We start from the raw sequence: 16,110 nt of genomic DNA, 5'->3' as shown, positions 1-16,110 counted from the left end.
CTAATTGAACATTTTTGCTTTTCAAAATTAGGGAGGATGGATTACTTTGTGACATTTACGTGAATATATTAGAAGCAAATTAAAGACAAAAGGCTTAAGGACCATCCATAATATATATATATGGACTTTAATTGCCAATAATTGTGAGATGACATAATTAATGAGACTTTAAGAATCCTTGATAGAGACTTTACTACGAAAATTAATTTTCAAGACTGATTAACGAACTCATAATACAACTAGGAGAAAAAAAATATGATTCATCAGGTCGATTTTCTTACACACAATAATAATATAATATTGATGAAAAAATTATTGAATTCTTGATGCATATATTATATAAATTAATCCTCATATTCCAAAGACTATAAGTTTAATAAATTATTGAATTCTCGATGCATATATTATATAATTTTTTTTCTGAATAATAATTACTAAGAGTATTTGGTAAATGCTAATAGTAATAAAAAAAAAAGGAAATAAGAAGAATGATGAGACTACACAAGTGTTGTTTCTTCTTGGAGGTTTCACTCAACTTGCAAGGGTGTCATATCAATGCTCTTTTTTTTTCCTAAACACTTTTTAGACTTTTAATATCATAAAGTTTAATTGCTGTTTTTTTCTATGAAAGGAGCAACTTCATGTGCTATCTTTAATCATCAAGAATGTACCAAAAAAAAAAAATAGTCATAAAGACACCAATCTCTTTCATTCTCATCTCTTTGCACCAATTGCATTACCTCTCACCCATAAAATAATTGCTCTTCCTTTTAAATACTTTATTATTTTTTCGATTTACTTTTAATTATTCATTATTTTAAAAATAAAATAATTCTTTTATATATTATTATATCTCGTTAATATGAATTACTTATGTTCCATGACAAGTAAAATTAAAAATAGAAGTTCAAAAAGTTACTTTTGTTCATAGTTCTTTTTTCATATTTGTCAACGTTTAATTTGCTTGTCCCTCCGTCACATCAGTTCTTAAAAGTTACTTATTCATTACTACTTATTTTTTAGTTTCTCAAAATTAAAGTGTAAATTACAAGTTAGAGAAGTTCTTAAGTTCCAATATTTATAACTTAAAAAGAGTCTTATATCATGAATTCCTGGTCATTATACGATCCTTTAAGTTTGAGTTTAGTAGCCACTCTTTGATCAAAATTAACAAAACTCAATTTATAATTTTTAAGTAACATAATAACAAAAATAGAAACCTACCTTCAAATTTAGGACCCTATTTATGTAATTAAAATCTTTATATTTATATCATAATCCGATCAAATTTAATATTTAATATCGAGAACAAACTCATATTTTATACATTTTTTATTAAAAATGAGAAATATTTACCCTCCAATAATGTAATGATCCTGCTTAAAAAGTAAAAACTAAAGACCGCAATTTGAGTTAAAAGCTCAATTCCAATATGTTCCAGAATCCTAAATCTTAATAGGAGTCATTTGATTAAAAAACAAAAATGGTTGGAAAAAAAATATGAGTACAGAGCTCTCAGTACTAAACATCCAATTTTCTGTTTCACTATCAGCTTCCTCTCTCCAAATCTCAGTCTGTCATAATGAAGATGTACACTTTTGCTTCATCTCCTCAACAGGCTCAAAATTGAATTTTTGAAACCTTTTGTTTTCATTCATATTTGAACCTCAAAGAGTGAATCTTGAAACTTCTTCTTTTTTCTCCATTGAAATGGGTACTAGCAAGCAAAGATGGAGAATTTCATTTCACAAGTCTCCATCAAAACAACCTCCTATTCCTATAGAATTTGTCTGTCCTATTTCTGGTTCTCTCATGGCTGACCCTGTAATCGTTTCTTCTGGCCATACTTTTGAGCGTCATTGTGTTCATGCCTGCAAATCACTTTCTTTTACCCCTGTTCTTCCTGATGGCTCTGTTCCTGATTTCTCTACTGTGATCCCTAACTTGGCTCTCAAGTCTACAATCCTCAATTTTTGCCGTTCTTCTTTTCTTGACCCACCAAAACCCATCAATTTCCTCACAGCTGAAAATCTCGTTTTCACATTGAAGGCCACCCGAAAACCCCAAGATACTACAAGATTTAATGGCGTCCGGGTTATGCAGTCGGAAACTGAACTGAACCGGGTACCGAGTCACATATCAATGAGTTCAGAGGAATCTGTGACTCCTAGAAGTGGACCCACTTATTACTCTTCGTCGTCAGCCTCTGACTTTGAAACCCTAAACCCAAATTCCTTTGAAGAAGATGAACTACTTGTGAAATTGAAGAGTTCCCAAATATCTGAACAAGAAGAAGCTGTCATCTCGTTTCGAAAATTGACCCGAACCCGTGAAGAAACCCGGTTCCAGTTATGCACTCCGCGTATACTTTCAGCTCTACGTGTACTCATCACTTCAAGGTATGTTTCTGTACAAGTAAATTCAGTAGCGGCATTGGTAAATTTGTCGTTAGAGAATCGAAACAAGGTGAAAATTTTACGGTCTGGAATTGTTCCGTCCTTGATTGACGTGTTGAAAAGTGGATTCCAAGAATCACAGGAACATGTTGCTGGTGCACTTTTCAGTTTAGCGTTAGATGATCAGAACAAAACTGCAATTGGGGTATTAGGAGCTCTGCCTCCACTTCTTCATGCCCTTCGATCTGAATCGGAACGAACTAGGCATGATTCGGCTCTGGCTCTATATCACCTCACTTTAGTTCAGAGTAACAGGGCTAAATTGGTGAAACTCGGGGCGGTTCAGGCATTACTAGGCATGGTTAAAACGGGTCATATGATGGGTCGGATTCTGTTGATACTTTGTAACCTGGCTGCGAGTTCTGAAGGGAGAGCAGCAATGCTTGATGGGGGTGCAGTGGAGTGTTTTGTATGTATGTTGAGAAAGGGAGAGTTTGAATCGGAGTCGACTCGTGAGAATTGTCTTGCTGCATTGTATGGACTTAGTCATGGTGGCCTTAGGTTTAAAGGGCTGGCAAAAGAGGCTGCTGCGGAGGAGCTGTTGATACAAGTTGAGGAAATGGGAAGTGAAAGGGCCAAGGATAAAGTTAGAAAGATATTGGAGGTTTTGAGGCAGAAGGATGAAGAGGAGGAGGAAGTTGATTGGGAGAAGTTGCTTAATTCGGATGATGATATCAGTCAAGCACGGATAAGTTCTTCATAGCTCTTGTTTGTTTCTGTTTCTTCACTGTATGCTATTTCATTCCTTTTTCTGAGAAATGGCTTGTAATTAGGCACGGTGTTCTCTTTGCATAGCTCGGATAGCATGATTTTGGTTTTGGTTTTGTTCGTCGTGTCTTCTGAGGTCATGTGACAGTTGACATGGTAAATAATGTTGGAGGTGTAAAGAAAGATTCTGAACAGTGTGTTTTTGTTTTTGGAGAAAAGAGGCTGTCTTTAACATGAACTCATTGTCTCCTAATACTCTTCAAGCAATACTATTTTCACTTTCTTGTGTGCCTGAGGCTTATTCTATGCACTGTTCGTGGCTTACACCAGTCGCTGTCTAGTAATTTGGTATTTATGTTGGAGTTGATTGATTGCTGCAACTGCGGAAGTTGTTAGACAATTGTTATTCTCATGTTTCTTTAAGGTCTCCATTACAGTAAACATTGCTGCCGAGCAAATGTAATGAACTCCAGAGTTGTTTGTCATTTTTGAGCATCTTGATGCTCAAACAGTGAAAGCAAGAATGAAGAGAGTGTACCATTGACACAATCTTTACTCTGATGTGTGGTGCTACTGGGAAGGTTACAATTTCTGCACTAACATTTTTACACTGGACTTTTAGTGCTTGAGCAATAGTTACAATTGCTCAAGTATTTTTACACTGGGATAAGTTAATGTATAACTTCTGAACCCTGCTTAGCCCTTCCATTCTCTTTTATTTCCTTAATGCTGACTTTTACATGCCAACAATTTTGAAAGATGGGAAAAGGGTCTGATATACCCCTCAATTTTGTCATTTGGAGCTGATTTACCCCTCGTTATAAAAGTGGCTCATATATGCCCTTACCGTTATACAAACGGCTTACATATACCCCTGCCGTTACAAAATGGCTCACATATACCCTTCATTTAACGGAAGTTAAAAAATTAGTTTAAATTTATATTTATTACTTGTAATTTTTTTTAAAAAATTATTTAGGGGTATATATGATTCTTCTATCAAAGTTCAAGGTATATTTTAATTTTTTTCATACATAAATTATTTTTTGACTTCTTTTATTATAATTATTTGAGTTTCTTATTCTTATTTTGTTTTTTTTCTTTCATTCCTTAGTTTAAAGGAAAAAAAATTAAACTATTTTTTTGTGTGTATTGTAATTTAATTTCGTATTCGGAGAAAAAATTTGGTCATCTATAATAAGTTTTACAAGAATATTAGTGAAACATAAATAAATTTGATTATCAAAATAATAATTATAAATTAGTCATTGAAACAAAAAAAAGTCAAAAAAATATGTTTTACGAGGATTAAATTTACTCATATGGGATTATATTTTTTAGAAAAAAATAATAAAAATTTAGATTAAATTTTTTTTTTTCCATTTCCGTTAGAGGAAAAGGGTATATGTGAGCCATTTGTTTACAAGTAGGGGTATATATGAGCCACTTTCATAACAAGGGGTATATCAACTCTAAATAACAAAGTTGAGGGGTATATTAGACCATTTTCCCTTGAAAGATTTTCATTACAGATTGTATTGCTGCACGTATCATTTTTTTCGTTTCAATTACTTGGTTCGATTGATGAAAGATATGAATAGGCCCTGCTATTTATGCCTTATATCTTCAATTGATATGTTTGTCCGAGTGAGATGCTTGATCTTCATCTCTAAAAGATTGACCTTACAACTGTGTGCTGTGCTTCTCCTTCTGAAATATCTCCATGCTTTTTAGGATTTTTGTGCGAACTTTACTTAAGCATAGACAAATGTTCTAATTTTCTATTAAGTATGGGTTCAATATTTAAGGTGCTTCGCATTGAACCCACTATATTTCTTTAAGTTATGCCTTCATATCTCCTAGTTGTTGCAATTTTCGTGAATTTTTACAGATAATTTATGTTTCATGTTGAAATTAATGATTCCAGATGAAGCGGTGTCAACAGGAATATGCCTTCATATCTCCTAGTTGTTTGAAAGATCATCTTGTGCTTGTGTTAAATGGTTCCATACTGCATGAACTTCAGAACTCCAAAGAATTCCTTGTTGAAAACAATCCTGATATAGAAAAGTGGAAGTAAACATACCCACATGACTAAACAAAATAAATTAGTTATCACTAAGTTTTAATGATGATTGATGGGAGCAGAACCCAGAAAACAAGGCGGAGATGGCGGAGACGCAACTCAATTAAATGTCAGTTCTGAATTTCTCATTCATTTGTGCTCTTCTTATAGTCAGCATAATCTGGACTTACTGGTTCCATTTAAATATATAAACAATACCTCCTTCTATTTGTTTTGAAGTAGCATTATGTTCTTGCCAAAGAAGACGAACGACGATTGGAGTCAAACTTGAGTAGCTCAAACGAGTCGTGAACCCAATCCATTCGGAGTTACGTTTAGGAGTTTTAAGTTGAGACTGATCAAATGACTCAACATCTCATCCCTTTTCATTTAGCTTTTTGGAAAGAAAAACAATTAAAACTAATCTATCTTCTTCAAGTCATATATCGAATCAACACCAAAATTAATTTGATTTGGACACCTCTACAAGAATCAATACCAAACGCGTTATGTTTTTGTTCATTTAGTAAAGTGAACTTGAGTTGGCAATGCCCTTGTAAAGGAGACAGACCGGAAAACACGATTCCACCTTTTCCAACACTTGCTCACAAACAACAAAGCAATCAAACATTTTCAACCCTGGTTAGTTCCAAAAGGAAACGAACCAAATGCAAACTGGAAATATTTCAAACTAGCTGCAAAAGGAAGAAAAAGTTGCAAACTTTATTTACGGTTTCATTCCTTATTGAATCAAATTCGACGAACAAACAGCCTCTTACCTGCATCTCAACACACACTAATCACAAGTAGTAGTAGTAGTTGTTCTAAAAGCAGAACTGAAGCAGAGCAAAAGAAGAGCCTTGTAATCTAAATAAAAATGATAGTAAAAAACATTGTATACATATTATAAGTTTTACTTTCGTCTTGTGAGTGATTAAATTCAACAAAAAATTCGAACGTACAGTAACATAATCAATACCCCTCAAGTAGTTTAATTGTTGAAAGCATCACATCTGTGTCTGATCTCACCACTTCTCCCAATTTTAACACCATGATCGCTTAGCTTCTGCATTGCTGAAGCAAACGCCTTAAAGAATGCATTTTGATCTCTAATATACTCTTCAACATGAGCTCTTGTCCTCGGATCTGAAAACAGACCCCGGTCCGAAGACAACAGACCCAAACCCTTAGGTAAGTTCTGGTAATACATGTTGTCAAACTTATTCGGAGTCATTATGTCGTTGAAAACGGACAATGTTGGATCTTTCTGGAAATTATTACAAGCATTTCTCAAAGCTTGAGCAAATCTGGGATGGTAAGAAGGATCATATTGGGAGGTTTTGTTGTAATTGTAAAGATTTGAGCTGAACTCTTTACAATGGGAAAACCCAATGGTGTGAGCACCGGATAATGCTACCATTTCCGGTACCGAAAACCCTCTTGACCCGAAAATTTTAATGATTTGATCCATCGACATTGTGGGTCGGGGCAGATTCCCTTCAACCAACGAAGCTTTTGAAGTAAAAGAATCTTTACGGCCCAACTTAACTGGATAAAACGGGCCCCCGGTTTGAACAACGAGATTCCGGGCAGCGACGGCGAGAATGTCGGAGCAAGAGACAACGCCGGGGCAAGCAAGTTCAAGCGCCGTTTTGGCGCGTACGACTACATCGAACCCATCGCCGGGGAGTGATAGGTTGATTTCTGCGTCACGTTCAGCTTTGTTGAAAGGAGTGGAGGAGACGAGTATGGACGCGTCGCAGCCGCCGACGAAGCAGTCGTGGAAGAAGAGACGGAGGGTAGCGGCGGCGGTAGTAGGTGAAGTGATCTGTTTGTTTGTAGTGGTTTCTTGCATAATTTGTTCAAATCTTGGACATGATCTCCGGTAATAAGCAGTATTTAGCGGCGAATGGTGCTGTGATAAAGAAGGAGTTAAGATAACAGAGAAGCAAAGAAAAAGAAGAAGAGTTAAACCCATTTGCTCTGTTTTTTGGCTAAACTGTTTTTCAGCTCAGTGTTAGAGAAGGGAAAGTTAATAGAAAAAAATGGCTAAAAAAAGGAGAGGGAAATAGGTAAATGGGAGAAGTGGGGATGGGAAATAGCTGGAGGGCTTCAATGGGGTCTTCATATTTCTCACTTCTCTTAATTCAATGATATTTTTTATTTTTTATTTAATGAACATGTTCTACTTTCATTTTCTTCCATAAGTCCAAGTGCTTTTCTGTTTACAACTCACTATATTTTCTTCTTTTAGCTACATTCAAAACCACTAAATACTCATTCATTCTAATTCATATTATCTTAGAGCTTTGATAATATGAGTTGAAAATTTAAAGAAAAGAATGTGTTTATTTTATTTATAATTTTTATTTTTAAATTTTAAATCTGAGACATCAGAATTCTCAATAACTTTATTGATTCTCAGAATATATCTTTGAATGTAGATATTTAATGTTTTGGTAGAATAAACCTCACCCTAGTGGACCAAGTATGAGTATAGAGGTAAATAAAATTAAGCTCGAAAATATTGTAAAAGGTTTAGTTTTTGTATAAAGTTTCCTATACAAGGAGAAAGAAAAGGCATGGTGGGTTTCATAAAATGGAAGGATATTCTTGTATGTGAATGAGACTGAAGGAAAGGAAATTCGTAAAGTAATTTTAAGTTGAGTTTTAAGCATATTCAAATGTCATCATTAAACACAAATAAAAAATAAAAAACTGTACTCCCTCCTTTAAAAAATAATGTCCATATTTTTTTAAAATTTATTTTAAAAAGAATGTATTTTTTTTATAACACTTTAATTTTAACTTTTCACTGACATGTTTAAGACCACAAGAATAAAAGGTAATTTAATACATTTGACATAATTTTAATTTTGTATCATAAACAAATTTCTTTTTTTAAAAAACTCTATTCTAAGTTAAACTACACTATCTTTTTTGAAACGAAGAAACTAGTTAAGAGAAGACATTGTCACATGAATGTGAAATTTAGCAAGAGAATCCTATGAGTTACGCGCGGTTGCATGAACCACCAATCACGGAATAGGTCCACATGTAAAAACCCGCTACTCTCGTCGGTGCTGTTACTGCATTTTGGCATTAGTTTTTTTGGACTTGATGACATGGCCATCGGACCAACGCCTAAAATTTATCCCCATCAAATATTTATACTAAATTAATATATATACATCATGTATTTTAATTTACTTTTTGTATTATTTTATTAAATCACATAATAATAAAAATTATATTAATTTGATGTAAATATTTACTGTGGGTAAATTTCTTCCAGGATCAACTAATACAATATAACAGTGATACTATATCACGATATGGTGTCGTGAGATGAAATCAGCGTTTGGACATGTGATTTTACTCTGATTTCATTTCATGAGATGTGATATCATATTCTTCAAAAACCATGATATAAAATCACATGCAAATACCATATCATGATTTGAGTTATTTTAATATAAAAATTGATCCCCGAGTTTATTTTTCGTTAAAACAACCCACCATTTATATCTACTAAACCATTTATTTCACATGTAAATAAAATTTATAATCACATCATCACTTTTTAAAATGTATTATTCTCACCAACATACAATAACTTTAACTCACACTTTCCGATTGTTGAGTAATAAAATCTTGAAGATCTCGTGAAAGGTGTTTCATTTTTACTCAAATATATTGATGAAAACAATTACTTAAGTGGAGAATAAATAACTTTAATTTGTAATAATCTATTATACTATTTAATAATTTTTTGTTTATTTAATAATATTGAATAAACAATTGGGGGCTATTTTAATAAATTTAGAACTTATGAGATTTTTATGTTTATGAGAAAATATACAACACTAAAATTTCATATCGCATGTCCAAATAAAACATCAATTTTATCTCATGATACTATATCGCATGGCCAAACGAGCCCTAAGAATCATAACAATGCAGTCTTTATTGATTACCCATTAACATCTTATCCCTATTATAAACTTAAGTATATCATAATAAAATTTTAAAGCGACAATATATACTTGTTATAAAAACTTGTATATTTCATTGGGACTAGTCGAGTGAGATATCATCAATAATATAGTGCTTTGAACTTTGAATATAAAAAAATTCTTAGAAATTACTATCTTAAAATAAAAGAGTCGGCTTGTGAAAAACGAAATAAAAACTAAAAAAAATAGGGTGAGAGCAAAAGAAAAGAGATCCAACCATTTGAGGGTTTGGAGTATGGGGTGGGGATACGCGTCATTAGCAGAATGTAATCCAAGGGGTTAAGCTCTAATTAAAGTTGGTAAACATGTGATTTGTGACTTTCGAGTTGTACTTTTATTTTTAGAATTTTGTTGAAAAGAACATCAAAAATTAATTTCTTTCTTTTATTAGCAAAGCAAATACGGGACAGAGTATACATAGGAGAAATTAAGGACGGAGTCGGCGCCGTATGTGTCGCCCTTAATCACATGCTGCTTCTATTATTTTCTCTACTTTAGTTTTATATATCATTGATAATATATATATATATATTTTCATCTATTTTAAATAATGGATATGGTCTTTCACGTTATCGGGGATTATTTTGAAAAAACTTTAATTTTGTTTTGTCCTTCCTTTAGGGTTCCTATTATTGTAGTTTAAATTAAAGATTGCGGGGTAGGATTCATTAAAAGCAATTCATATCACCGAATTAGTGGCTCTACATAGTAATAGTAGGCACTGCCAAAAAGAATGTGCTATTTTATTACTGATTAATTCCGCTCATAACCTTCAACTAATTCATAGCTTATTTAAATGACCTATAATTGAACCTTATTTCTTCTTTTTTTTTTCTTAATTGTCATTAATCTTATACTTTGTTTGGATCATTGTTACCCATTGTTTCATAATGTATTGTATTGTACTGTATTGTATGGTGGATACAACTTTTGGCTAGATTGTGTTATTTGTTGTTGTTTAGTAACATTTTAATTGTTTGGTTTGATTGTATCGTACTGTATTATAATTTATAAATTTACTTAAATATTCTTAATTATTCTAGGGTAGGAGGTTATAAATTTACTTAAATATTCTTAATTATTCTAGGGTAGGAGGTTATAAATTTACTTAAATATTCTTAATTATTCTAGGATAGGAGGTTTGACTAAATTTAAATAATTAAGGTAAAAGGTAAAATAGTATTTTAAAATATTATGTAAAGATATAATTGATAAAAGAAATTAAGTAACAACGGGAACACACCAAATTGGTTGTTCCATAAAATAGGGGTTTCCATTGTTACGTAACAACGAAATTTAACAATACAGTACAATACATTTTAAGTAACAATCAAAACAAACATTGTAGGTATAGTAACAATGCAATACAATACAATGGATAAGAATGATCCAAACACAGTGTTGATCTATTAATGTTGCACTTGTTTCAAATTAAGGACAAAAATGAGAGAAAATGATTAAAAAAAAAAAAACTATACATGTTTCTTTATACATATGTAGTTTAAAAAATTGTAAGGTTTATTTTTTATAAAAATAATTTCTCTATCGTTTAAAAAAGTTTATTTAAAAAAATCACATAAACTAAAACGAAAGACAACAGCATGAAAGGGGATAACAGACAGAGTGTTAGGGATAGGACGATGGGGAAATGAAGAGGCTGGTCCCATTGCCATGAGAGAATGAAACGTCCATTTCTGCTGTGACAGTTATCTCACAGCTCATGCACCGTTTTCTCTTACTATTGACAGCTATATAATATGATGTAAGAGACGAATTCAAAATATAAAATTTATGAGTTCGTTTAATAATTTAAATAATATATGATAATAATAATAAAATTCATAGTTAACATATAAATGTACATAGTAATTTTCAATACATTATACCGCTAGAACAGAAACTTTTGAATTCATGGAACTCATAAATAATGGAGTACTGTAAATCAGCCTCTGACATCTCTTGTTTGTTTCATTGTCTTAATTCAAAATATTTTCCTTTTGTTGAATAAATTCAGATTCTTTTCTGTTTAGTCCTTTTTTTAACCACACCAAAAGCCAATTCACCAGTACATTATTGTTTATCTTGTAGCAGGGTTTTTTCTAACTTAGGTAAAGGAGAGTAAAAACTATAGCTTGCTTTCCCACCGGTACAAACAGATTGCATGTTGCAGCAGGGATACCATATAGTAAGAGGTCAATTTTATTTCTTTTGAAAGTTTTGATTTTTGCCGTTCCAAAATTATTACTCCAAAGTACATGAAACATATTGCTATCTTAATTGGAAAAAAAGAATGGAGTACAAGTCTAATGATAGAATCCATTTAGGGGTCGTTTGGTACAAAGATTCATAACGCATGGATTAGTAATGCAGAGATAAGTAGTGCAGGAATTAGTAATGCAGGGTTTATTTTTATCAAGTGTTTGATTCATTTTTTCCCACCTCATCTTGTGTTTGGATTATAGCTCTATAAAAAGCTTCTTTCCAATTATACCTTGAATTATTATGTAATTGGATCAAGGTAGATAATTGTTGGACAATATTATTTTCATAACCTTCTAACTAGCTATGGGAAGAACAATTTAGTTGTCTTGTTTGTTATTTTTTCCACTTGAATTATTTGAGGATAAATAGTTGTCATCTTAATAAATTGATCACTCATAAAAGGTAATTTTTCAATTAAAAAAAGATAAAACATCTACTTTCAAAATCGAGAAAGTGGTCAACAACGGTAAAATTGAATAAACCATCTACATGGACAGTTAAAATTACAAGTTTTAGTTTTAATATGTATGTAAATTTTTTAAATTGTTTAAAATATAAATAATTAGAAAACCAAGCAAAATATATATATATATATATGCACACACACATTCAATTTAGATCACAAACTTTATATACAAATATACTACTCACATTTCAAATTTGTATTGATTTATATTGGATTTATTAGTAACAAACATCTCTCTCTAAATAATTTGTAAGCCAATTTGTTTAAACAAACTTACTAATACAAATATAAATAATAAAATCAAGAAAATACACAAAATAATTGAAATGGTTTAGGATATTTTTGTCTTTACATAGCTTATCCCATGGTATTATATCCTATGTATTACTAATACCTCCAAATGGAAGGTATTAGTAATACATCCTATAATACCATGTTGGAGGTATAACTAATCCATGGATTAGTTATACCTAGGCTCAAATTCCTACCAAACATAGTACTAAATAATACCTTACATAATCCATGGACTATTTCTTCTAATGCAGTCTACCAAACGACCCCTTATTGTCTGTCACATCTTTTATTTCTTTCAATAACTTTTAAGATTACATGGAGGATCAGGGCATAGGAAGGGGCTCTATAAGCAGCATCCCCACTTCAAAGTTAATGACTTAGTCTAACGGAATATAATTCCAATTTCTTCTAGCTGTAAACTCATCTCCACTCCACTCTGGAATCACTTATCGAAGTCCCATAATGCTACATTCAAGAAGTTAAAGTAACTGAGTGATTAGAAAGATGTCAGCTCTAACCAGAGTTGCCAAACTGATTCAGGTTTCTCAAAACAAGGATTCTGATTCTGTGCACGACACAAATGTTCCATATGGCTTGTAAATATACAAAAGGAACAGAATCAGCAAATGCACAATTAGATTGATAAAGTATCTGGACTGAAATTTAGTTTGAGACTGTAAAAACATGAATTACATGATTGACATTTTGATACGACTTATTGGAAACCATTGCCACCAAGAGCAGCGAACCAAAAGTGAAGCAGGGAAACTTGGCTCCAGGCTCCCTAAGCCTAAATTAAAACATCAAAATAAAGGTATCACAAAAAGAAATCCCTACTGGTCAAATTGAATATCAAGTTCACTATCTGCTAAAGTCGATAACGGCATTTCTGTACCACCCTGAGCACAATCGACTATTCCATCGGTGACTTGCTACACTCCACCAGCACCCAATAAAAAGTAACTCACCAGGGACAAACAGGAAGAAATCACTCAATGTTTGTTTTCTCCTCTGAGTATTAAACATGAGACCTCATAGGTTTGATCCCACTTCAGTGACTATTAGGCCACACCCAAGGGTGCTTGTCAACTCCCGATAGAGTCAGTATTGGAGATGCATTACTTTTGTTTTGTCATAATGATCTTACTCTTCAGATTAACTAGTATAAACAAGAAACATTTCTCACAAAAAAAGAGAAGCTCACAGTTTGATCTTGACTCTCCAAACACTGTCAGGACGAATATGACACAGTTAGCAGCGAAGAGTTTGTTGACATAAGACCTGTTACTAAACAACACACACGGCAGAGAAAGATAAAGAACATAAAGTTGAAACTAAAATGCCCCCCAATTATGCAGACAGAAGAGAGCAGGGTACCTTTTGTTTGAGGGAAGAGAAGTTATCCAATAGCGAGGCAAAAAGAGAAACCATTGCTTTGTGCAAGGAGAAGTAATATCAAGCTGCAGATGCTAAACCTTTATCAGCTACTCAAAACAGCTAACACCACATCAATCTTCACTATCAGAGCTGGCCTCATCGGAACTATAATCGCTACTATCATCATCAATATCAAGCTGCACATGTCGAACTTGTATTGGTTCGGGCATTCTTGAAAGTCCCGGAGGAGGTACTGGTCGTGCAGGTGCCTCCTCGACCTTTTGAGGTGGACGAGAATCCGCTGGAGGAAGAGCAATTGGATCACCAGGCTTCCACCCAGGTGGAGGAAGAGGGAGATCAGTGGGCAACTCAACAGGCATACCAGGTTTCCAACCAGATGGCACTGCAATATTTGGAGGGACGAGGCCCTGAATTGATGATAGATTGGCAAGTGGGTTACTTTCTGCCGGAGGCTCAATGAGTGGCTCCAAAATATTCTCCTTGCCTTCATCTGTTTTAGGTAAACCAACATCAAGATCAGCAAAAATATATAACTGTGATGCACGCAATTGCTCATCCTGTGGAGCCGGTGGGAGAGCTCCCCTGAGAGGAGCCTGTCCACCACCAAATTCAGGTGGTGCAAAAGTAGTGTAACTTATCCTATGAGCATATGACAAAATGTCAGATAATTTCAACTGGGTCGCTACAGATGTTACTGAAGATTCTTCAGTACCGTTTTCCAACTTGGCCCGTTTGGGGCGACGATAGTCAGCATAGTCATCAACAAGATTGTCAAGAACATGCTCAGCTCCTTTGAGTTTGTTGGCAAAGGCAAGAATCGCAGAATCATTTGACCTAATTTCACGGGTGACTTTTTGCTTCTCATCTTGAAGATCAAGTATTTCTTGTAGTTCAGCAACTGCTTCAAACAGCTGCGTCTGAAGAGAAGTAAACACTGAGAGGATTTCTTTTGAGGACGATGGGCTGGAATCTTGTGGAACTGGTGCTGTAGAAGGCAGAAATGAAGGGAAAGAGCCACGAAAAGCACTAAGCCAATGGGACCGGTTAGGTGAGACTTCAAAGAGCCTTGACGCAAGAGACGCCATTTGAATGAGAAGAGACTGAGCTCTAGAGAGAGGTGGGAGAAGAGGAAGGAGCGTTGATGAGGTGGTAGTGGTAGTTAATATATTTGCCTGTTGATTGGGTTGCGACGCTTGCGAGGAGAACTTAGTAGGAGGAGTTGTGTTTTGTAGAGAAGGTGAACTGGGAGTTGGCAGGCCTAGCCGTGCCGGCGATTGCAAAAGTTGGTGTTGAACATTCTGTAACATCTTCAAAGACCACGATTGAAAAAACTAGAAATGGTAAAAAAAAAAAAAATTCAATAAACAACATTAGGCATGAATCACCATATTACTAAACTATGGTAAGAATAGCATCCTTTTGTTAATCCGAGGGAAAAGCATACATACACATGTGAAAAAGGAGAAAATACTTCAAAAATTCAAACTTTAAAGTTAATGGACACTGAACTTGTAATTTTTCAGTATCAACATTCAATTTCCTAGAAACAAGCATTAGATTCAATGTACGGAATCTGTAAGTTTTACAAATTACAATGGGTATTTATCTTTACCATCAAATTACAAATTATTTTATTTCAAAGGCAAATAAAATAAGTAATAACCCTATATGTATATCTTTAATAAAACTACATAACCCCAAAAAACAACCACAAAATGCAGAAAACATCGCATGACCCATCATATTTGGGACTTAACTGAAACTCCAAATTTCGAACTGGAAACAGTGGGAAAATAGAGTTAACGTACAAGGAAGGAGAAAAATAATAGAGCGTATACCTTTCGTTTGTTGAAGAAAATGGAGGAATCAGCTTCAGATTTTTCTGCCGTAACACAGAGGAGAGAGAGATCTGAAGGACGGATTAAATTTGGCGATGATATAAGTCGACTTGGAACGGGTTTAAATTGGGCCTCTTAAATCCACTATTTTATTTTTATTTAGCCAATATATACATAAATCACTACAACTATTCACATCTTCTTTTAACCCTTAATTCTGCAGTATAATCCTATTTGATTGCAGCTTTCTTTCTTAAATTATATCGAACTCCAACATGCAAAATATATAGTTGGAAAACATTTCCTTATTATAAAACACATTTCAGAAAAATATATTTAAAATATGAAATAAAATATTGTTATATGATATACCTTCATTTCACGTGAAAAGTAAAATGAGTAGAATTTGAATTCGCTAGCTTACATGAGTGACTTTTGGCTTCGTAAACATATCTGTGCTCTTGTTTTTTCTTTACCAATGAGCTGAAAATGATTCAGTTGGATTGTAAAGTGATTTGATGAGATTTACTTTTACGAAGCTCATAATATTGAAAAGAGTATTTGATAAAGAAATATATGACATTAATCATTATCATTAAATGAATTT

The 16,110-nt window shown here is 33.3% G+C and overlaps 3 protein-coding genes across 7 annotated transcripts; 1 reads left to right on the top strand and 2 right to left on the bottom strand.

The window, feature by feature from the left end:
- The first annotated feature begins 1,422 nt into the window (after positions 1-1,422).
- On the top strand, positions 1,423-3,459 carry LOC107008818 (U-box domain-containing protein 40). Its single transcript, XM_015208010.2, has one exon. The coding sequence runs from the start codon at positions 1,711-1,713 to the stop codon at positions 3,157-3,159; it is 1,449 nt and encodes a 482-aa protein (XP_015063496.1). The 5' UTR covers positions 1,423-1,710; the 3' UTR covers positions 3,160-3,459.
- A 2,474-nt stretch (positions 3,460-5,933) lies between these two features.
- Positions 5,934-7,447, bottom strand: LOC107011924 (peroxidase 63). Its single transcript, XM_015211614.1, has one exon. It carries the CDS (start codon positions 7,205-7,207, stop codon positions 6,221-6,223), a length of 987 nt encoding a protein of 328 aa, XP_015067100.1. The 5' UTR covers positions 7,208-7,447; the 3' UTR covers positions 5,934-6,220.
- Positions 7,448-12,282: 4,835 nt separating this feature from the next.
- On the bottom strand, positions 12,283-15,730 carry LOC107008769 (mediator of RNA polymerase II transcription subunit 4-like). Of its 5 annotated transcripts, none has more exons than XR_001455291.2 (3): positions 15,504-15,730; positions 13,645-14,996; positions 12,283-12,732 (listed from the first exon to the last, which is right to left on the bottom strand). XR_001455291.2 is itself a non-coding variant. In XM_015207930.2 (2 exons), exon 2 carries the CDS (start codon positions 14,970-14,972, stop codon positions 13,776-13,778), a length of 1,197 nt encoding a protein of 398 aa, XP_015063416.1. In that variant the 5' UTR covers positions 14,973-14,996; positions 15,504-15,730; the 3' UTR covers positions 12,884-13,775. The 5 variants fall into 5 exon arrangements, 1 of the variants encoding a protein (XP_015063416.1); XR_001455292.2 differs by lacking the exon at positions 12,283-12,732 and adding an exon at positions 12,775-12,860; XR_003576968.1 differs by lacking the exon at positions 12,283-12,732 and adding an exon at positions 12,884-13,554.
- Positions 15,731-16,110: the final 380 nt, after the last annotated feature.

The sequence above is a fragment of the Solanum pennellii genome, chromosome 2, assembly GCF_001406875.1.
Source record: "Solanum pennellii chromosome 2, SPENNV200".
Lineage (NCBI taxonomy): Eukaryota > Viridiplantae > Streptophyta > Magnoliopsida > Solanales > Solanaceae > Solanum > Solanum pennellii.
Note: the sequence above shows the minus strand (reverse complement) of the source record. Positions and strands in the feature narration are given on the sequence as shown.